General features: G+C 44.0%; 2 protein-coding genes across 2 annotated transcripts in view; both read left to right on the top strand.

The window, feature by feature from the left end:
- Positions 1 to 303: 303 nt before the first annotated feature.
- Positions 304 to 21,714, top strand: LOC119888386 (thimet oligopeptidase-like; the record flags this gene model as incomplete). The annotated part of the gene is given in 13 exon segments (XM_038698948.1): positions 304 to 405; positions 2,235 to 2,441; positions 7,939 to 8,087; positions 10,226 to 10,333; positions 12,157 to 12,259; positions 12,348 to 12,505; positions 14,296 to 14,431; positions 17,265 to 17,407; positions 17,507 to 17,730; positions 17,825 to 18,026; positions 19,716 to 19,899; positions 19,980 to 20,108; positions 21,578 to 21,714. Coding segments are annotated over 13 exon segments (1,893 nt in total), but the record flags the coding sequence as incomplete, so codon positions are not given.
- Positions 21,715 to 22,844: 1,130 nt separating this feature from the next.
- The window catches only part of LOC119888460 (short stature homeobox protein 2-like), a 5,246-nt gene continuing 4,868 nt past the window's right edge, over positions 22,845 to 23,222 (top strand). The window contains exon 1 of the mRNA XM_038699015.1: positions 22,845 to 22,938. Within this exon, the coding sequence (XP_038554943.1) occupies positions 22,845 to 22,938 (94 nt within the window). The remainder of the gene's footprint in view (positions 22,939 to 23,222) is intronic.

Genomic DNA, 23,222 nt, shown 5'->3' with positions numbered 1-23,222 from the left:
ACAAACTTAAACATACAAAAATATCATAATGAATATAATACATATAAGTAACTTCATTTAATAATGGAGTTAGTTTATTAAAAATACTGTAAATCCATAGACTGTATATAAAAAGTGTAAATCATCATTTTGATCATGGGGCCACTTGTACATACTGTATAATATACAGTATAATCCAATATAATACGTATAATTCGGCTTTTAAACATTTAATTTGTCAGTTTGGTGTTTTTCAATGTTGCTCCCAAGAAGAGCGCCTAACTTAGGGTTTTATTTTGAAATGTTTGCCCGGATGTGTGGTCTGTCTTTCGCCGCCGCTTGAACCCGCGTGCACTCCGCTCTCTGACAGTTCGACACACGGAGCTCGCGACCCGTCATTCAATACCTGAACCATGGGGCCGACAGGTGAGTCCGCAGCTGATGTTTTTAACCCGACCGAATCGTTTTAACGTGAAATCCGCTCTGTGGTCGCCACGTTTCCTCTCTGACTGTCTCTGTGACCAATCAGAGTTAATTAGCTTTGATCTTTGATTTTTTTGTTTAGCTAAGTCTTGAAGCTAACGTTAGCTAGCTTAGCTGCTGAGCTGTTGTCGGCTTGAACCTGAGCCAGCGAGTTAAATTTCACCAGGAAAAAAAGAAAAGATTCACGTACAGTTTAGTGTAACCCAGAGAGAGCCGGCGTGTTATGATGGTGGCTCGTGTCTCCGCTGTTCTGTCTCGATCCTCTCTCTCCTGTTTCATGTAGCATGTGTTAGCTAGCTCACTCTGCTAATTCACCGAGCTAACTTCACAGTTGTGCGGTGTGTTCGGTCCTTAGCGGGGAAACAGCAACTTCAGACTGACTGCCTTTGATTACAGATGGATTACCAATTATTACCAATCTCCCGCAGCTTTCCCGTCGTAAATGTATGAAAAGAACAATTTACAGTTCCTGCTGCATGCAAACTGAATACTTTTCCTAAATGGTCATAATTTTCTTATGAATTCGGCAAACTGCTGATCCACCAAACATCACTCAGCTGCTGCTGCTGTTCACTTTTATAAGTATTTTTTGTGGAAAAGAAGATGGGGCTTTTGTAAAAGTGACATTTGACTAAATTAAAGTGGAGTCTTGTGTGTTACATGTCTGACGATTCGAAAAGTGACAACACTGTTGACAGAAGTGTTTTTTTTCTAGGGGTTTGATAACAGATTTTAAGTTGGGATAATCAGCCACTATATAACTGAAGTTTTGCAGAGCTGTGGGGCTCCACATATTTTGTTATGTTTACAGATTTCCTGTTGGGAGAAACTGATATGGTTCAGGCCAAAACTAACTAGCTACTGTTTGTTCAGTTCTTAGACCTGAGGATGTAAGCTCAAATGGTACGGGAGGAAGATCAGAGAAAACGTTGAATTTAGTACACTGATTCAACAATATAAATGTAATTCATCAGTGTCTTCAAACTGTTAGAGGAAATACAGTAAAGTTAAAGGTCCAGAGTGTGATATTCAGGAGGATCTACTGACAGAAATACAATATAACTGTGTTTTCAGTGGTGTGCAAAAACCTTCCATAATGAACTGTTATGTTTTTATTACCTTAGAATGAGACATCTCTATCTACAGACCCATGTTTCTACAGTAGCCAAGAATGGTCAAACGGCGCAACAGTGTGCATTTTGTCACTACGTTGAATATGTATGTAGTGGTAGTCGTCTGGTTTATTAGAAGTAAGAAAAGAAGATAAATTTGGACAAATGGAGGAGCATACGTGTTGTTGTAGCTCAGAGCCACCTTAAATCATTATTGCACAAAGAGAAATAAAGTGTACATGAGACATAAAGAAGTATACAGAACTTTGATTCGTGCAAAATCACATATTGCATATACATATTTAGCAAACACGTAATGTGTAATCTGGGCGACTGTGACTCAGGAGGTAGAGCGGGTTTCCTGTTAATCGTTAATGTTCATCCAACACATCTCTGTAGCAGCGTCCATGTTGATTCCACAATAAGAGCACATGAACACGCACTGAAGTCGGAAGAACGACTTCACAACTCGGGGAAATGGGACCGTTAGAGGAGCACGTGAATGCACCGTGAGCCGCTGGTTGCGATTCGCCACCCTCACCACTAGATGCCGCTAAAACTTACACACTGAACCTTTAAGTAAAGGCCATGAGTACTTCTTCCACCTCTGTCCCGTCTTGCCTCCTCTCTTCACCCGTCCTGTTTTGCTTCTTGTCCCAGGTGAGGTGGTGTTTGGCAGCCCGGTGCCGGTCTGCTCTGAGAACCGGCTGCGCTGGGACCTGAGTCCCGAGCAGATCCGGCAGCTCTCCGACGAGCTCATCGCCAACACCAAGAAGGTGTACGACCGCGTCGGCGCGCTGGACCTCGACAGCGTCACCGTCGAGAACACGCTGAAGGCCCTCGCTGACGTGGAGGTCGACTACACCGGTCAGTATCCACCTCTCTGCATCGTATGCTCTGATGTTCATCTTTAAATCTGATCTTTGCCAGGAGAAATGTATAGTATTCAGAGAAAAGTGGCCAGTGTGTAATACTGACCCTGCATGTTATTTGAAAGTCAAACTCTGTATTTGTCAGTGCCAGAATTTATTTTACTCTCTAAAAAGCTTTCACTGTAAATTAAAACCTTTAGGAAAAATTTCTGCTGATAATTTTTCAAATCTTCCATCAGTTCTTAGATTTCCTTCCTCTGCGACGATAGAAAATGAACTTGCAGTATTTCACTATCATAGCACAATTTACATTTACTTATAATTGGCAGACGCTTTTATCGAAAGCCACTTAAACTTTGAGGAGAAACATCAAAGCATCAAAAGTAAGAGATCAGTTTTCCAGGTATGGAAAATGAGAGAAAAAGCAGAATGTCCTGGAAAATCTTACTTTGTCCTGGAAAATGATTTAACATGTTTTGTTGTGAACACATCTCTGAATCACGTGTTAGCAAAGGATGGATGATGTTAATTCAACCGAATAATGTAAGTTGCATTATGCTGGAAAATGATCTCTAGAAAAGATCAGGGAACAACGATCCTTGGAAGAGCACCAGTAAATACTAGTAAGATCTTTCGGCGCATCAATCAAGAGTAAATACCTAGTGGAAGAAGTAAGAGTTGATACTGCAATCAATACAAGAAGAAGAAGGAACGTAAGCTTGTATTAGGGAGTTGAGGCAGATGGTGCAGACCCAGTAGTCACTCTCTATGCAAGCATTAGGGACTTTAATTTGGTTCTGGAGGCCCCGGGGAGCCAGTGGAGGTCACACTCTCTAATAAATAAAACATTGGGTCCACTAGAATTTTTAAGTTAAGACTGCTGGCAGAATTACATTAATTTAAAGCAATGTTTTGAGTATGGTGAATTAGCTTTTAGGCCACAATAAAACACATTTCTAAGTAACAAATTGATCTTTGCAAGAGTTAAATTGTGTGTCAGCGAGTTATCTTTAGTATTTCTTCTCATCTGAATCATAGCATAATCATGTCTTGTAGTTTATAAACGTAGCTAGCCTACATGCTAACCGGAGCCGTGGCTAATGGGTAATCCCATATTAAGTTAGCTTGCCAAGACGTTTTCCCTGGCTGCCTGGCCACCTATTACTCCCGCATGTAAGCCTACTCAATCAGTGACAGGCTACAGCTACTAGCTAACTTTACCTCGGCACACAGACTGTACTATCAACACTGCTCAAATTTCAGAGTAAGGACTTCCAGATGTCGGTTACAGTAGGCTCCAGTAGCACCAACAGAATCCTGAGCGAATGCAAATATGTGTAATTAAGCATAAATTACTTACCATTCAACACATTACGCTTCAATGAGTTTCAGCTGAGGCCCTGTGGTCACTCGTCTGCCTTGAACATGCAAGAGAGGGAAACTGTGGGCCGTTTAAACGTCAACAAATTGATGAACTATACGTAAACACAGAGGCTGTGATTGGTCAGTTAGATTGTTGTTTTTACCTCCCATAAAGGTTTCTGTGTGGAGCAGCTCAGCCCCGACACAGAGAGGCTGAATAATTCGTGAATAATTACCAAAATGTTATCAAGACTAAAGTCTTTAAGAATTCAGTTTCTCCCTCTTTAACTCTTTCTTCTCAATTCAACCGATCAAGGTAGATGGCCGCCCACGCGTCGAGGTTTTCCTTGCCGCTGTGGCCAAGTGCTTGTTCACGGTGGTGATTGTCAGTAGGGGTGGGACTCTTTGGGCCCCTCACGATTCGATTCAGAGGGCTGCGATTCGATTATAAAACGATTGTCGATGCATCATTTTTCTCTACAGGATCCCTGGATAATTACTAAGCATTTAATTTGCACATTAAAATCCAAAGAAACATCTGCTAATTGGCTTAAAAGGACGAGTTTACATCCCTACTTTACTTTATTAACCTCGCAGCTCCAGGGTCCCTCATTTCATTAACAGCCAGCTGTCAGACTCCTCTGAAAACTGAAAACTAATTATCAGGATGTTCAGTCTGTGTCCAGGACAGAGCTGCACACCTGTTCAGTCTCAGCTTGTACCAGATGTTTTCAGCACTTGACTAGTAGGTTAGTTAGTACTGACATACAGCTGATCATTAATGTTACTTCGTTACTAATTTAGCTAACGTTCCAGGTTTCACGTTTGCTCACGGTGTGCGAGTTAAAAGCATTACTTGGACATTGATATTAATGATTGTGCGACATTTTACTGCGGTGGTTATTCATTCTGCAGCGGTGGTGGGCTGAATACAGGGGACCTCTGGTCTCCGGTCTGTTTGACCACGTTAGCCTGATTCTTTGTGCGTCGGCGCTTCCACGTTTAAAGCCTCGGGTGCTGAGTAAGAGGTCGTTCCAGCTCACTTTAGCAACTTCTTCTGTAGATCCACACAAACAACCAGTTGGTCCGCCGTTCAGTACTGCTAAAAATATATCATGTGACCAGATTACCACTGATTTAAGCCTGAGTCAGGCCAGCAGAGAGGAGTTTATTATATTAATGTTCCCTCCAGATATTTCTGCAGTTTGAACAGAGGACTGACGATGAACCTGAATGTAAAGAGGTCAAACGCAGCGTGAACCCGCAGGTTAGTCGTCCTTTGTGAGCTCTGCGGTAAAGCTCTGAGTCAGCAGAATCGGCCTGTGATGGTAAAGACTCATCAGCAGTTTGTAGAGAAAGCGGCTGAACGCTGCTGCTGCTGCTGCTACAATAGAGGCCGAGGCTTTTGTGGAGGCAGCTGGAAACCTGAAAACACCTCCAACTCTGCTGCTGCAGGAGGAGCCACTGGAACCGGTTTCATCACTTCACACCAACTCCTTTTTGTGATTGTAGATGAGACTGCAAGAGGGGGGAAAAGAGCGCAGTGCTGTTACATCTTTAAGGTTCATTCAGCCAGAAACACAAGAAATAATAAAGCAGGCCTCAGATCTGCTCTCACACTCCTGAATGAGACTGCAACTCGTCAGTCTAATCTGCAGACGCACCAGCTAACACGAGCTCCTCTTTGCATTCACCAACAGTCAGGTTCTCCTGCTGGAAGCTGAGGGAGGTGAATTGCAAAATGTTTCCAGTGTCCAGGATGTTGGTCAGTAAACACTGAACGCTCTGTGCAGATGCGTTTCAGGTGTCCTCACCTGCAGCCACTTAAATTTAGATAGCAGCTAAAAGCCTCCGTACTGTATTTTCAGAGTATTTTGCGTCTCTGCAGAGCAACTGATGTGAAATGCAATTCTTTTCTCAACACACATCCTCTACTTGTTCTGCTCTTTTTGCCAGATACATGTCGGCTGTGGATCGTTCCTAATGTGATGTTAGTTAGCTAACGCTAGCTAACGTCCTACTGAATGGTTCCTAATGTGATGTTAGTTAGCTAACGCTAGCTAACTTCCTACTGAATGTAACGTAATAAAGTCCTGCTGTTCTGCTCTTTAATGATTGTAATAATGAACAGAGGCCGATCAGCTGTACAGGAACACTGCTGATCCTTCATATCGTTGAGTTTTCTCTCAGTCGTCGGGGATGCGGTGGTTCACCTGTACTGTGTGATCGACAGGCTTTAGCTTCTATCTTTCTTTTTTTTCCACATCAGTCTGAATAAAACCTTCAAATGTTTAATGCAACTGCAAAACTGTCTGCTTCTTTCTGCTTTTTCCAACAAATTTGTCAATATTTCTCCAGCAACAGACAGTGGCAGCGCCGACAGTATGTCAGACTTAGCAACAGTAACTAAAGGGGGGGGGTTATGAAAAGAGACTTATGAAAGGAAAAATACACTGGAGCCTGTTTGAACTGTTCGCCACGTTTCCCTCCGTTAAAGCAGGTGGCAGTATGTAGAACATCAGCTGGCTTTAAGGATGGATGAACGTGAAGAGGAACTTTGTGCAAGTATCTCACCAGATGGGAGGAATTCCTCTCACTCTCTCATCCAACTTCATGATCACTCTCTTCTACCAATTGTCTCACTTTAGTAACATCTAATCACAATTGAAGTAATACATGCTGAAACTTTACGCTCTTTTGAGTTTTCATTTATATAATGCAGGTGTTCACAACATTTGATTTTCAACCAGGTATCACATTCTGACCACCTGACTGTTGTCACTTCTTTAATGTAGAATTGTTGTCATCGTTGCACTGATAATTTAAAGCAGGTGGTTGCCTAGTGGTGACTTCAGGATTCACTTTGGGCCGGATTTACTAATATCCCGGAGAAAGCGTACTAAACTGCGTGTGCATTCTAAAATATTGCAGGTGTAATTGTAGGACCTGTTATGGGTGATCAGCTATCAATTATTGCGTAGAAGACAACAGGTGCAAACACAACGGAGGCGGCAGTATTCAAATGAGGGTTTCGCGTGTTTTAATGGTTTCCGCCGTGGAGAGTCGGGAGGGAAAGCAGCCGCTGACTGAAAACCTCGGTTGGTTTCGTTCAGTGGAAATCGTCTTGGGACAGCACACCCTGAAAACCGCTTTGGGAAACCCCAGCAGAAACGGCTACAGTACGCTGCAATGACCCGGACGCCAGGAAATGCCAGCAGATCGCGTTTCATCCAGCCGGAGGGAACGACCACCGACCGTCCGCAGCGTGCCCGGTCGCTCTGCGATCTCCTGGCCCTGTACGCCCCAACGCCCCATTCGCTCTCCGACACCTACAGTGGGTTGTGTCGCCGTTACGACCGGCGCGCTGTGAACAGTTGGGGATCTCTGGCTGGGTGGATTTTACGCGTGATCTGTGCACTATTGCAACTTTCTAAACTCTTCCATCTCACCAACAAAAGAAGTCAGGTCGAAACGAAATTTGCATTATTGACATGAATGTTAACACAACAGTATTGCTAAAGGAAAATACAAAAAAACAATTCAATTAATATAGTTCATCCAATAAATAAAATATATATGGTACTCTTTTGTTTTTATTAGTTGAAAAGTAAAATCAATGCAGCAAATAATGAGTCATAACAATAACAGAGCAAAAGATGCGTAGGACATGTAAGAGATATAAACGTACATAAAACAAGAACAGCAACAAAACACAAAAACCAGATATACATCGCAGAAAGACTTTAAACGAGTCCAGACATTAAGTATCTTCAGAGCCTTTTTGTTGGAGGAGAAACGAATTGTTCTGAAATAAAGTTCAATTTCTTTCTCAAGGACTATAAATAGTTTTTGTAAAATTGAGCCAAAAGCAACATAAAGTTGACGGGAGTTGTTTTTTTTTCATTCCAAAAGGACATTCTGCCAAAACGAGCTGAAACCTGATTATAAACAATCATTTAAAGTTTTACATAAACACATTTAAATTTATTATTAAAGGCCGCAGCCGAACTTTTCTCCAGCTTGAGTCAACTTACTGTTCAGGAAATGCATCACACTGACTGACCTGTCTAACTCCACCCTCTTCTCTCTAACCCCGCCCCCTCATGTATGACTCCACCCCCGTATCTCAGTCCAGAGGAACATGTTGGACTTCCCGCAGCACGTGTCTTCCTGTAAGGAAGTCCGAGCGGCGAGCACCGACGCCGACAAGCGTCTGTCCGAGTTCGACGTGGAGATGAGCATGAGGGAGGACGTCTACCAGAGGATCGTCGCTCTGGAGGTGAGCACACTGACGTCCAATCAGAGAGATGATTGGTGGATAGGTCTGTTCCTCCTTTTCTCCCTGTCACGAACTCTCAGGTTTTTCCAACAAGGTGAAAATAAAAGAGCACTAGACTGAAATAAAGAGTCACCAACCCAAAGTTACCTGGAGGCCCAGAGCATCGTGCAGCCAGTTAGAGCCAGTTAGAGCCAGTTAGTGCCAGTTGGTGCCAGTTGGAGTCCAGTTGGAGTCCAGTTGGAGTCCAGTTGGAGTCCAGTTGGAGTCCAGTTGGAGTCCAGTTGGAGTCCAGTTGGTGCCAGTTGGTGCCAGTTGGTGCCAGTTGGTGCCAGTTGGAGTCCAGTTGGAGTCCAGTTGGAGTCCAGTTGGAGTCCAGTTGGAGTCCAGTTGGAGTCCAGTTGGAGTCCAGTTGGAGTCCAGTTGGTGCCAGTTGGTGCCAGTTGGTGCCAGTTAGAGCCAGTTAGTGCCAGTTGGAGTCCAGTTGGAGGCCAGTTGGAGCCAGTTGGAGCCAATTAGTGCTCTCTGTTCTGTCTAGAGTCCAGATTAGAGAGCATGTTTCTCCAGTTCTAGCCTCCCTTCACTGGCTCCCTGTGAAATATAGAATAGATTTTAAAATTGTTCTACTTAAATGGCCAGGCACCATTATACCTCAAAGAACTCCTGATACCTTACTGCCCCAATAAAACACGGCGCTCTCAAAATGTGGTGCCTAATGTGACTTAAGGTTAGAGTGGGACAGAGAGCATTTAGTTAACAAGCGCCTCCACTCATTTGGGTGCGGGAATCTGGTGGTGATGTTATCCGTTCTAGCGGTTTTCCGTCCAAGAACAGCGGTCCTTTGTGTCAACAGAGACTGTCTGGCGGGCCGCCATCTTGCTGAGGTCGGCTGAGCCGATAAGTTTCGTTTCTGTCGTCAGATTGAAGTAGAAAAGAAGAGTTTGCTTTGGCGGAGACGGTCTTTATCGGCCTCTGCTGGCGACCCGCAGGAGCTGCAGAGACCTGCAGGATATCAATCGATTCGTCTCTTCAGGAGAGAGAACGAGCCCACTCACAGCCCTGTAGGATGTTCTGTTCTCAAGCTGTGGCCTGTAAAGCGTGGGAGTGCTTTTGGTCACAGGAATATTGACTGTTTTTATCAATATTTCAATATTTTGGAAGCTTTATGTTATTTGGAACGTGGTTGTGTGGAGAGAAATAATGTTTTGAAGATAACTCCCAATAAAAGTGAACATATAAACAGTAAATATGGCCAAAACATGGACATTCGCCTGGTGTATTTTTGAAAGATTGTGTAATAACTGTTGTATATCAGTTTCTTTTCATCAGATTTACAGTTACAGTTTTATTCCAGGTGGATTAGAAGTTATTCAGGTGCATTATAATCTACCTCATGATGGTTTTGATGGTTTATTGCATTAAAATAGAGCTTTTTTTACCAGGCGAGGATGAAAATATCAGATTTTTTCTGTATTGCATCTCCATGTAGTCTGTAATGGTAAAATAATATGTTAATGTACAATGGATTTATATTCCTCAGCTTCTGACCTTTCAAAGGAGACCAGAATTATGCATCTAGGCCTGATGGTTGAGGAGATATTACTGATTTATTTAGGTTTGTTATTTTAGCTTTTCCTGGAAGTAGGTGCCAGGTACCAAGTGGTTAAGACTTTTCTGTTTTAATAAAGCCTTTAGTTTGGAGAGGGTTGAGCAAACTTTAAATTATTATTAAATTTGATCCTTTTATAATTTTATTTAGTTGATTTTATTCTGATTGTATTTTATTATGTGTTTATAAAAATTTTTTTTACGTACAATCTGTATTTTATGGTTAATTTGATTTAATTTCAATGCATTTTGTAAAGTGTATTGGGACCATGTCTTTTGGTGATTTTTCCACTTTAAATAAGACTTGACTTGACACTGAATGGACACTAGATGGCAGCGTGAGACCATGCAAAGCCTTCTAGTGGTATATTTCAAACTTCCTCCAAATGTGTTCAGACAGTACCAGTGTTGTCTTTTTCAGTTGCATCACCTCACCGGAGTCCACGATCTGCAGCCACTCTGATGCCATTTGGACCTGTTTCACTTCTTGCTGGGTTCCTAAGGTTTCTTGTTGTTTTTGTTTCTGTCTGCAGAAGAAGGTCGACCCCGACAGCCTCACCGCAGAGTCCAAGCGTTACATGGAGCGAGTGATCAAACTGGGGAAGAGAAACGGCCTCCACCTGCCCAAAGAGACACAAGAGGTGGCTGCTGCTTCCTTATTTTAAAACCTTTTTAAATACAGAGGGAAACGAAACTGAGAGCTAAACTCTCTCAGTCACAAGCCCGGTTTCCAACCTTTAGACCCGCGGCTATTCCTACATCTGCATTCAATCTACGCACCTTTTGCACTCACGTATTAAACAGTTCTCGCAGAATCACTGAGCTCAGTCGTACTGATCTTACAGATCTGCTGAAGATCATCAATTTGTCCGAATCAGAAATGTGTAATGCAGTGAGGAGGAGACAAAGCTTCCTTCACTTCTTGACCGTAATCATCGTTCATTGTTTTGAAGCAGTTTTTTTGAATGAGAGCAGCTTCGTCATGTCGTTTATGGAAATGTGTTGATTGATTTTTGACAGCAGATGCACGAAAAAACGAATGGCGTCAAAGAATCTGGCTTTCTGCTGCTGAGACTGATCCAACAAGACGTGACGAGCCTGCTGATCACCTCGGGACGAGCTCTTTTTTTGTATAATATGTTGTGACAATACCTTTTCTCATGGTTATGAAGCTTAAACACACAAGAAATCTGCACATTTGTTTGAATAGGTCAGGGAAATCACCTCTGTTCAGACAGGAGTGGGCTTTGTGGATCTGGGGTCTCATTTATAAACGGTGCAGACGCCACTTCCCAAGCAAAGGTTGTGATCTATGAAAAACAAACTGTACTTTGAACTCCATACGCACGTAAAGAGGAGAAAAGAGAAACGGCGCCTCACATGGCAGAAGGATGAAATTTTATTCCAGGCTTAAAGCCTTTCTGAATAAACAAACAACCGTTTGATAGATTTTCCCTGAAGTGCGTAAAAAATCACAATTTAAGATTCAGGATAATAAACGCAAACGGAGATTCATTTTCTGCAAAAGAACGCCTCAAATATGTTGCACAGTTTAATCAGGAGTCATATTAATTAATACATGCATGCAGCAGTTTATTCTCCTAAATAAGTTGAACAGGAGGAAAAATGATATTTAAATTGATGCCGTTTTCAGTGCGTCAGTCGAGCAAATAGGAGAGCAGAGTTTCATTCAGCCTTTTTTTATCAGATGAGCGCCAGCGTGTGGAAAAACACGTTATGGAAAATATAACACTATTTTATTAAAGAAATCTTTCAGTGGGGTCATAAAACATGTCATATTTCTTTTAACTCATCGGCAGCCTCGTTCAGACTGTTTGTGTAAATAAATGGTTAAAATCAGAGGAAGTCATTTGGTTTCCTGTCTTTTCAAACGGGGGGATCCAGATCAGTACCTGGGTCGTCCCGTCTGTGTGGCCCCCTCCAGCCAGTGACGTCACTACTCAGAGGGGGGCCCCTTCCTGCAGATGGGTTATAAAGGGGCAGAGCTCCGGGGCCCCCTTTCCTCCGGTGCACAAGCGTTGCATGAAAGTGCGTTTTTTTTTTTTACCCACCAAACAGCTTCAGCTTCACCAAAAGGAACGTCAGAGTCACGGAGTTAGATTTTGTTTTGTAGCTGCCTCCTTTTCTTCCTGCAGTCAGGACAGATTAATATTAATGAGCTTCGTTTACAGGCAGCTGTGGGCGTTTGGAGGCTCGGACATGGAGCTCCCTCACAGGGGCCACATTTCAAGTAGATTGTGATTTATAAAGGAACATTACTTACAGATGTGCGTACACACGGTTATAAGTCTGAATATTTTTTGCCGTACTCCATTTTTGTCTTTTGGGTGCACAGACACTTTTAGTGAGGATTTATAAATGAGAGCCCTGATGGTCTGTTTTGAAACTCTCCATGGGGGATTGAATGTAAGCGTTCTGATCCGCCTTCACTCTGCTGTGACAGGAGATCAAGACTATCAAGAAGAAGCTGAGCAACCTGTGCATCGATTTCAACAAGAACCTGAATGAGGACACCACCAGTCTTTCCTTCACCAGAGACGAGCTGGGTGAGTCCGCCGGGCCGAGAACCTTCAGGTGGTCTGACCTGGTTTCCCCCCTCTTTGCGTATTAAGACATTAAAGGTTTTGATTTCAGGCGGCCTCCCCGAGGACTTCCTGAGCGCTCTGGAGAAGGATGGAGAGAAGCTGAAGGTCACCCTGAAGTATCCGCATTACTTCCCCACCATGAAGAAATGCTTCGTCCCAGAAACCCGCAGGAAGCTGGAGGAGGCCTTCAACTCCCGCTGCAAAGAGGTGAGCCGGGAAGTAAACATCCGCTCAGCTGAGAGAGTTTCAGTTAATGCAGGTTCCCCCCCAAACCATGATGATCTGAGTGAAGAGCAAAGCTAACCACAGGAGGGGGGAGAGCTAAAATAAAGCTCCTCCGCTGTGCACATTTTACCCTGTTTCTAATGTTAGTGGCACATGTTGGCTTGTTAAACCCGGTTTCGTCTGTTTGAGGTAAAAAAATAAATAAAAAAAAAGAGAGTTTAAATATAAGAATAAAAGTGGCCACTTTAAGAAACAAAGGTCAGGATATTCTGAGTATAAAGTCATATGCTGTGGTTAGATTACATGTGCATGTGTTATGGAGATCGACCAGAATCTAAACATCTCCAGTCAAACCAGAACTTCAGTCAGTACTTTTTATACCCAGATCACGACAAAAAATGATTATTTGTTTGGTTTTGCTTGCAGACAAACATGCAAGCAAGCAACGCACAGAAAGAAAGAGAAGAGCAGGCTTTTTATTTTTCCTGATGTGCCTGCATCATAAACTATATAGAAAAAGCTGCACGCGCTCAGTCCATGCTGATGTTAACAGCCGCTCACCTTCGGCTGCGTCTCAGTTCGTCACTGTTGCAGTTTCTCACCACAAGCTCGGCTTTCCCAGTTTCCCAAAACTTTTATATAACAAGAAAAAAAGTAAAATGGATCACCTTGCTCGTCCATAACAACAATAAAAATAATAATAGGCTGCATTTTATGGAAGGTATCGAATGAAGTACTGTACTGGTATCACTTTAAGGGTACTGGTTTTGGTGCTGGTATCGTAACATTTTAAACGATACCCAACCCTAATGTGTTAGCGTTGTCCGAAAGTCAGGGCTGAAATTATTAGTAAATTATTTGATCGGTTGGCAGAAAATTAAATTTCATTGGTTAAAAGGTTTTTCAGGCAAAAATGCCACACATTTAATGGGTCGTGAGGACGCGCTGATATTAAAGTCTGGAATTTGATTTTAGTATTAAGTGGAAAAACCGATGATATAATATGATTTATTCAATAGACAGATAATAGCATACAGGTCAGAATGTAACATCCATGTGAACAGGTGGATTTTAAAAACATTTATTTACATAATAAACATCTAATTTTTTGTAGGTAGGTTTATTTGTCTGGTGGTGCGGCAGCAGAAACTCCTACATCTCTTCCCAGCATGCAGCAGGGATACTTTGGGCTCTGCGTTATAAATATATATCGCTCCACGTCCGGGGCCGTGCGCATCCCATGTTGGTGATGCTTTCTGTTGCTCCTCTGTAAAAGCTGACAGGAACTTGGCGTGGGAATTTAATCTTCTTAAGAAGATTCCTCAAGAAATCCTGAAGTCGTTTCTGAGCTTTCTTCAGCAGCGTGGAGACGTGATGCTGATTCCCAGCAACCTGAAACTGTTGACCTGCTCCACCTCAGCTCCTCTGATGGAGACAGGAGTGTGCGTCTTTGTCTCCTTCTTCCTGAAATCAACGATCAGCTCCTTGGTTTTTTGAAGTCTGGATATTTTAGTCTAAAAGTGGAAAATAAGCAGGAACTCTGATCTTACATTTTAGGCTGTTGGTTGATGCAGAAAAGGGATTTGAAGACATCGTGTTGGGATTTAGGGGCATTTCTTTTTACTATTTTCTGATGATTACACACTAAGCAACCAGTTTATTAGAACTTGAGTCTTATTTAGGTGGTTTTGTCCAGAAACATGAGCAGTAAACTGGCTTTCTCCTTTAAAGGGCTGAAACGTTCCTCGTCTTAATGTCCTGTGTGTGTTCAGGAGAACTCGGCCATCCTGAAGGAGCTGGTGGATCTTCGGGCTCAGAAGAGCTCCCTGCTCGGCTTCAGCACCCACGCTGACTTCGTCCTGGAGATGAACATGGCCAAGTCTGGAAAGAAGGTGGCCGGCTTCCTGGGTGAGTGAGCGCTGCACGCCAAACTGTTTTAAAACCGCCGACACGACGCTGACGTGAGAGAAACGTGAGAGCGTGAGCTGTCAAACAAAACGCTCCCAGACATGGAGGGAAACATTGAGTTGTTTCTTTATTACCCTGAAGGTGAGACGCAAACTGCTGCACAGACAGAAATGTCGTCTTGATCATTTGATGTCGATCACTCACATGTTTGTTGGAAATGTTTCACAATGTTTTGGTAAATAGTTTATCATATTTCAAGTGCTACAACAGATACTAGGAAGACTTTATTTCCTTCTGGACCAGTTTATGGTGGTTTAAAAAAAACTGTATTTATGTAACGAGAAACAACATTCAGGTGGCAGGTGACAATTCAAACTCCAAACTCTAACTGAATCACAAGCTGTTTCTCAGTCTGCGTTCTCGTCTGTTCTTGTGAAACGCCATCAGTCGCAGCCAAAGTACTGTTCCAATCCAAAGTCCGCGTCGAGCCAAGTGCAGTCAAATACCCGGATGTGTTGTCGCTCCGCCCGTTTTACCGAACATTTGGTTTATTTCATTTGAATCACAAACAAATTAGCACCTAATTTTTCTATTAAAACATTTATTTTGTTGAAAAAAGATTTACTAACCGTATTTGTTGAAAAGATAATAGTTTTAAACGTTCTGCTTCAGACTTGTTTAGTGATCCACTGTTTGGCAGTTTCACCACATAATTAACCATTTGGTTTCTTAAATTTTCACTCATGAGCAAAAATCTGCCTTTAAACTTGAAAGAAATAACGATTGACACATATATCGATATCAATATCAAATGTATTTATCGTGATAACATTTTTGGCCACATCGCCCAGCCCCAACTGTAACTGAGAAATCCTGCTGTTCTCGTGTCACAGTTTTTTTATGTGGGAATATAGTTGTTTAAACTCCAAATACGTGGTCGATTTCTCAAGACGGAGCCGATTTAAAAAAATTGCTACTACGTTTTCGGAGATGTGAGGTCCCGGCCGCTAACGGGTCCGGCCGCCATCAAGTCCGCTGCTGCTCCAGTTGCTGAATGACGGACTGCGTGCCCCCGTTCCTGGAAGTTTGTGCTCCCGAGCCGAACTCGCCAAGTCCGAGCTTTAAAGTACAGAAGTCCGAAGTTGGTGAACTCGGTACTGAGAATCAGCCTCACAACAAGTGAGTGCAGCTCTCAGATCTTATTTATCATCATCATCCCTGCTGATTCCTGATTCAGTCTTCCCTCCTCTTTGTGTCTCTGTTTGGGGAAGTGACCTCTTTAAATGTGACTGTGGCTCCTTTTCACCTCAGTTATAAAGTATAGAATAGATATTTATAAACTCCTGGACTTTAACAGCCCGTTACTCTGCTGTGCGTTACGTTGTTGATCCGCTGGTAGTAACGTTATCGCCCTCAGATTGTAAATTTAATGAAACACTTTTGATCACAATTTAATCTGGCGTCACAGCCCTAGTTAACATAGCAAGTAAAAAAAACTATTAGAGCAACTGGAGGTCAAAAAACTAAAGACTGATACTGAAGAAATCTTGTTACTGAAGAAACTGATTTCTACAGCAGGCTGGACGATTTCACCTAAAATCAAAATCACGATTAATTGAACATTTTGCCTCGATTACGATTATTTTGTTTTTGAATGTTGTTTTTCTTTGTCCTCATAGTTCACTGAGGTTTGTACTGTAAATATGCTCAACTATTAAAGATTCACAGTGTACCCGCCCTCCGGGGTTAAAGCATGATGCGGAGTCTCGACTGATGCCTTAACGGTTTCTTTGTCTTTCTTGTCATCCGTGTCCAAAATACCGGAGCACCGTGAAAACTATTAAGATATACAAAACATACAAGCACGAGTACTTTTACTAACATATTACTTTAGCTCAAACATGCAATTACAATAAACCTAATTAAATACACAAATTAAACTACCGTTACTCAGTCTCACTATACACAATAACCCTTAAAACACACAGTGAAGTAAAACCTCAAAGCTAAATGGCTCTTTGACAGTACATACATACATAAACAACTTTCCACAATAACCCGCATGAACAACTTCACTCCCGCACATAAAACTGTACACGCCTCGTTCCGCTTCCCGAGGGCGTTAAACTTTCGTCAGTTTCCTTCGTCTGGCTTTGTTACGATCTTCAACGAGTCAGCGTTTCTACCGCGGGCTCTGTGCCTGCTGTTGATTGTGGTTTGCGGTAAGTACGGGGTTTATTTACAGCCGTACAGGGTCAGTTTAGCCTAGTGGCAGAAACTACACTGCCCACTGGTGGACACTTGTGGTAACTGCGAGGAGTGATCTGCCCACGTTTACACCGTAATTCCAATAAAACCAAACTTAATACAAACAACTAAATATAAGGAAATATCAACAGTTACTAAGATCAACCCAGGGTGGGCATTCACTCACAGATTTCACAAATCGCCTGTCTAAATGTTAACTGATAAGGTAATGTTGACGTGCACGTGACAGAGACATGGTTCCCCTATATTAGGCTGCTACTAAACTTTAACATAATTATTAATATCAATGCAGAACTAATGATTTTCACCCGCACGCTGTGTGAGCACGCTGAATCACGCTCCTCATTCATCAAAGAGCGTCTACGTGACCGGAGCAGCGGAGTTAACTGAGCTCTTTTCACTGCAGTGCAATGGGTTTGCATAGCCAGTGAGTGGACGAGCGAATGAGGGAGAGAGAAAATGGCAGTAAGTGTACAGTGTAGGTCGCAGTGACCGGCCCTACTCGCGCATCTAGGGTTGGGTATCGAGACCCGGTTCCAAATGCTTCTCCTGTCGTGTCTTTCAGAGGAACTGGCCCGTAAGCTGAAGCCTCTGGGTGAAGAAGAGCGCTCGGTCATCCTCAAGCTGAAGGAGAAGGAGTGTCAGAAGAGGAATCTGCCTTTCAATGGAGAGCTGCACGCCTGGGACACCCGCTACTTCATGACCCAGGCGAGATTCACAAAGATCACTTCTTGTGTTTTTAGTAAGATGAGACGAACCACAGCAGCTCCAGGACGTCGTTTTAACCTTCTTTTTCCTTCCCTTCAGGTGGAGGAGACGCAGTACGCCGTGGATCAGAACCTGCTGAAGGAGTATTTTCCCATCGAGGTGGTGACTCAGGGTCTGCTGGACATCTACCAGGAGCTCCTGGGTCTGTCCTTCGAGCTGGTGGACGGAGCCGCCGTCTGGCACCCGGACGTCACTCTGTACTGCGTGAAGGACCGCAGCAGCGGTCAGGTGGTCGGCCAGTTCTACCTGGACCTGCACCCCAGGTGAGGCCTCCGCAGCAGGAGAAAGCTGTGGTGTTTTAAAGTAAATGTGTCTCCAGGTGTTCTCAGTGTCTCCTCTCCTGCCTGTCCCGCGCAGGGAGGGGAAGTACGGCCACGCCGCCTGTTTCGGCCTCCAGCCCGGCTGCCTGCTGCCCGACGGCACGCGCCAGATGTCGGTGGCCGCCATGGTGGCAAACTTCAGCAAGCCGACGGCCGACGCCCCGTCGCTCCTGCAGCACGACGAGGTGGAGACCTACTTCCACGAGTTCGGACACGTCATGCACCAACTCTGCGCTGAGGTCAGCTGATCAACCAGACACCGCATCCTCTCTCCAGCCTGCGCCTATAGCTGCTGTTGCTGCACCTGTCGAGCATTCGTGCAGTTTACAGTAATAACGGCGGCAGATTTACCTTCAAAATCCTCGGTGATGTTTGAAACAATGAGTCCTCGACTTCAGACAGAAGCAGCTTCTCAACTTCGACTTTTGTCTCTGGGAGAGTTTAGATCATGACGCAGTACTACAGTATTATAAAAATGTTTTCTATAGAAATACATCATTATTTATCTGAACAAACAACACAGAGGTTCATTTCTGATTTATGGTTTGGTTCACTTCAACAGGAGGAAACTGTAGGAAGAGGACTGATGAGTTTGACTGTGTAATCATACAGAAATGAAAATATACAATACCGGTCAAAAGTTTTAGAACAGCCGCCATGTTTGTAGTTCTTCTATAAATCTCAGTAGTTCGAGTCCAGTGAAAAACCTTAAATGGTATCAAAGTTAAAAACGTTCTCGTCACCAAAACAGACATTTTCAGATCTAAAATTAATTAAATGAAGGAGTTTTGTTCATTACTTCACTGTAGGATCATATATAGATTATATATCATATACATATATAATATAGTCCACATAAAGCCTCTGAGGGTGGATTAACAGGCGGTTCCAATGTGTTTACTGTAGAAATGTGGTTTTACTTCCACAGCTGCCGAATAAGCAAATAAGGCAACAAACAAAGTTTTTAGATCAGCAAAACTGAGAAATAATGTAAATTTCAGAGAGATAAAATTTTTAGGGATCAATAATGAGCTAACAACTTACAAAGTTATTCTGTTATTGTTTTTGGCTGCTTACTTCGGTTCCATTTAAGGGTTTTCACTGGACTTAAACTACTTAGATATACAGAAGAACTTCAAACATGGCGGTGATGTAAAACTTTTGACCGGTTGTGAACATGAGACTGACTTGGGCCAGAACAATTAATCTAATTGCAATCGCGATGTCGTCATGTGCGATTACATAACCGCAAGGAGTGTGCGAGTTACTAAAACAGAAAAGGTGTGTGAAGCTCTCGCCTCGCGCTGCAGTCCGCTCATTATCTCCGCCCACAGCGGGCTCTCGCATGTGCCCCTAAAAACAGATAAGCCTACGTGCAAAATGTTTTGTGAGCAGTAACTTTTAAGACAACAACTTACCGTGAAACGCTGGTCGCTCTGTGACAGAGACAGAGCGACGTCGGCAGCAGCTGAAGCGGTCAGACAGAAGTAAACTGGAGAGGATAAGGAAGGTTTGGCTCGCTGACCGTTTAACGTTGGCTGTGTCGGTGCCTTTTGTTGTTCAACATGCTCGACTTTAAACATTTATACATTTAAACATTATAGTCTATGTAATCGTGCACAGTCCTCCTCCAGGTTGTGGACAGAGAGCGCAGTGCTGCTTCTAGCCGCCTCCTCTGCAGAGCAACACGCTCCTCTTGTTCTGTTTTACTAGTTATTGTTCTAAATATTGTTTAACTTTATTCAAATTGAGAAATACAAATTTCAAAATGTCAGTATTTTGCGCATTCCTTGATGATTAAGCGAGCAGACTCATTGTAGCATTTGTTCCTTTAATTATCCACAATAATCGCAATGTGTTTTCTGATTGGTGGTCAGTCCACTTCCTGTCAGCTGGTTCTGAGTGTCGTTTTTTTTTTGTTTTTGCAGGCGGACTACGCCATGTTCAGCGGGACTCATGTGGAGCGGGACTTCGTGGAGGCTCCGTCTCAGATGTTGGAGAACTGGGTTTGGGAGAGGGAGCCTCTGCAGAGGATGTCCAAACATTACAAGACCGGCAACGCCATCCCCGAGGAGCTGGACAAACTCATCAAGTCCCGCCTCGCCAACACCGGTGCGTACCACACAGGAAGTAGTACTGTTGGGGTCGGCGCTTGGTTCACTGTGGTCATGGTCACTGTGGCTCTCCTGCAGGTCTGTTTAACCTGAGGCAGATCGTTCTGGCTAAAGTGGATCAGGCTCTGCACACCAGGACCGGACTGGACGCGGCGGAGGAGTACGCACGCCTCTGTCAGGACGTCCTGGGAATCCCTGCTTCTCCAGGTCTCTTCTTAAAAATGTTTATTTCAGTTCATCCATCGCAGTTATTCAGAGATGTACAGAGGGAATATGCTGGACATGGCTTCCTTTCACATATCTCTGTATCGTCCCTCAGCTGATGCTTCAGATTGTCCATGTTTAGCTTCTTAGTGAGCTACACCTGTCCAACAGAACGGGGCTCCACCCGGTGGCACGCTGCAGAACCACAATCAAACCGCCGCCTGACTGTTACAGCGCTGTTAGGGTTAAAGTTATTTTAAAATATGCTACTCTGATGGATTCGCCTCTCTCTGTCTGTCGTCTCTCGCTCAGTGTCCCGCCCACAGCACGGCATCAGATTGGTTACACATCACAAGTAATGGCCTATCAACACTTGCGAGATGGAGCAGTGTGTCGCTGAGTTCCAGCTACGGGGTTTCACTCGGTGGAGGCGAAAGCGACGGCTTTTAAATCAGTCGCTCTCCCCTAAATGTCATTTATACTTCTGCGTCGAATCGACGGCGTCGCCTCTGCGTAGCCCTGTACCCTACGTCGTCATGAACGCTGTCGCCTGACGTGCACCTCCTCAAAAATGGAGCCACACGTTGAGGCGACGCGGACCGTAAGCACTTTGATTGGTCGGCTGGGAAGCCTCCGAGCAGCAGTCAGGAAGTGACCCGTGCTTTGAAGTAACTTTTACTAACGGCCAAAACGGCAGCTGTAATACGGTGGATCGATATCTTTGACCGTCACACACGAGCGAAATGACTGTGTGATCCACTCGGTCGGTAACTTTTGAAAAGGCTACACCGGCTGAAACGGAGCGCTAAACGGGAAGTTAGTCTGTTTGGCCGACAAAAGTCAACACAGTGGACGCTGTAGTGCTGCTGCCGACTAGCGTTTGACGGACACACGGATGCACAAGTATAAATGCCTGGCTGCATAGCCTGCAGCGTAGCGACGCCCGTAGACCCGACGCAGGAGTATAAATCAAGCTTAAGCCAGTCACTGCGCTTCAGAGTTAAACACAGCATGCATCTTCTGTCTTTTCACTGCAGCTCAGCGTCGCCATGTAACGTTACGTATTTATTACTTTAAAAAGTAGCGCGGCTAAAACGGTTCTCTCACTGTGATGGTTTGCGATCAGTCCGCAGTTGACCTGCGTGCCGCACCGTGTGGACGGCGATCCGCTGTGTCCGTGATGTCGGAGGGAGATGTTTTGTATTGTTGTGCACGATCACAGCCCTGTGTGTCCACATGAGGAAAGATCAAGACAGGACATTGGAGGAAAAATATTGTGCTGGGCCGATTAAAAAGACCTTGAGTTAAACGATTCCAGCTGAAGTTCAGGTAGTGAAATATATGTAAATAAAGGTACTGCGCACAAAGTGATCAAACATCAGAAACCCTGACTTGTTTTTCCGTGAAAGCTGCTGCCTGGTGTCGTCCTCTGATCCTCCTCTCTGACCTTTGACCTTTCTGTCTCTCTGCAGCAACAAACATGCCGGCGACCTTCGGGCACTTGGCCGGCGGTTACGACGCTCAGTACTACGGTTACCTGTGGAGCGAGGTGTTCTCCATGGACATGTTCTTCGCTCGCTTCAAACAGGAGGGAATCATGAACCCCAAGGTCAGATCCCAGAACAGCTGGGGGGGAGAACGTCCCAGCAGACGGAGCACTTTGACTTACTTTTTACTTATTGTTACTTTTTAAATGAGCAATATTACTTTACTCATTACGGGGTATTGAAATAGTCACGTTACTCGTTCCGTTACAGTTACTTTCAGCCACCGCACCCCGTCCTTAAAAGTGACGGGGTGCGGTGGCAGCAGCGCGTTTTTAGAAATGAATCCACTTACTGGAACAATAACTGAAAACACTGCAGCCTCTCAGACCAGAGGATGCTGGATCAAAACAAAGCAGGTTCCTCCCGACTTTTTAACTGATCACGTTTTCACAACAGCAACAATGAGGATGAGTTTTACAGGCATATAATGTGTTTAGCGCCACTGTCTGAGATAAAACAAAAATCAAGCAAGCGTCTCGACTGTTGTTACCGTTTTGCACATGCGTTTATGAGAGAAGTATTCAGTGCTTTTGCAAAATACAAAACGATGATTAACGCCACTCTGTCCTGCCGAGTGGACGCCTCACTGGCGGTAATGTCAGATGCCGGAGTTTCTGTCTACAGGCCAAGTTTCACGTTTCTAAGCTGATGCTTCAATACAAAATGATGCAGCACTTCCAGCTGTGGAAAGAACGCCTCTCTCCCTTGTTCTTCCGTTATCCTTTTGGCGAGCAGCTGACTTGAACAACATTACGTCCGGTGACGCTGACCTGCAGCGCGGCCGTGTTGTTATATTAATATGTAAAATGAAACACAAACAAACAGATCCAACTCTGAAATGGCAGTTGATTATTAAGTCAACAAGAATTGACAAACAATGCGTAACCTACGTTGACTACGGTCTTCTGACCCGGGCTGCACATCCAGGAGTGTTTGTATACAAGAAACCGTCTATATGATGAGTTAGAACATATCTGAGGTTTGGTTATTCTCTAACCAATCAGCTGTGACTGATGTATCTGCACAATGTGAAAAGTACTTTGAAGACCACATTGAGAACAGCAGAGAGGATGTTATTTAAATGCAAAGCCCTGATTGGTCGCTATAAATGAGTTTGAATCACTCAACACCTGATGTGGGTGAAGTTTCAGAAGTCTGGAATCCGTCTTGTGACTCTCATGAAGGACACAGGATGTACGTGATGATGAGAGGTCTGATTTATGGCGTCCCGGCGGAAACTCGCTGCGAGTTGGACGGATGTGGCGAGATCAGACCTCCACCTCGCCGTGGAAGAGTTTACAGTCTTTCTTCTTCACGTTTATCCGTCATTATCTTTTCTGAGATTAATTGCGTTTTATAACAGCCCCGCATGCGCCGCATATTTCTGGTCCGAAATGGACCCGTGTCTGAGAGAGTAGTAACCGAGCCCGACGCGTCAACACTTACCGCTGGGCCGATATGGCCAAAACTGTTCTCGCGACACCATTCGATATCTGATTCTCAGGATAAATGTCAAATCATTATTTGTGGTTTCAGACTTTTCTCTGTGGTCTGAACAGACGCTTGATGC

This window comes from Micropterus salmoides, unplaced genomic scaffold (genome assembly GCF_014851395.1).
Source record: "Micropterus salmoides isolate LMB-PRFRI ecotype aquatic unplaced genomic scaffold, ASM1485139v1 Ms_hic_scaffold_5, whole genome shotgun sequence".
Taxonomy (NCBI): Eukaryota; Metazoa; Chordata; class Actinopteri; order Centrarchiformes; family Centrarchidae; genus Micropterus; species Micropterus salmoides.
The sequence above is the reverse complement of the archived record's forward strand: the minus strand, read 5'-3'. Positions and strand labels throughout refer to the sequence as shown.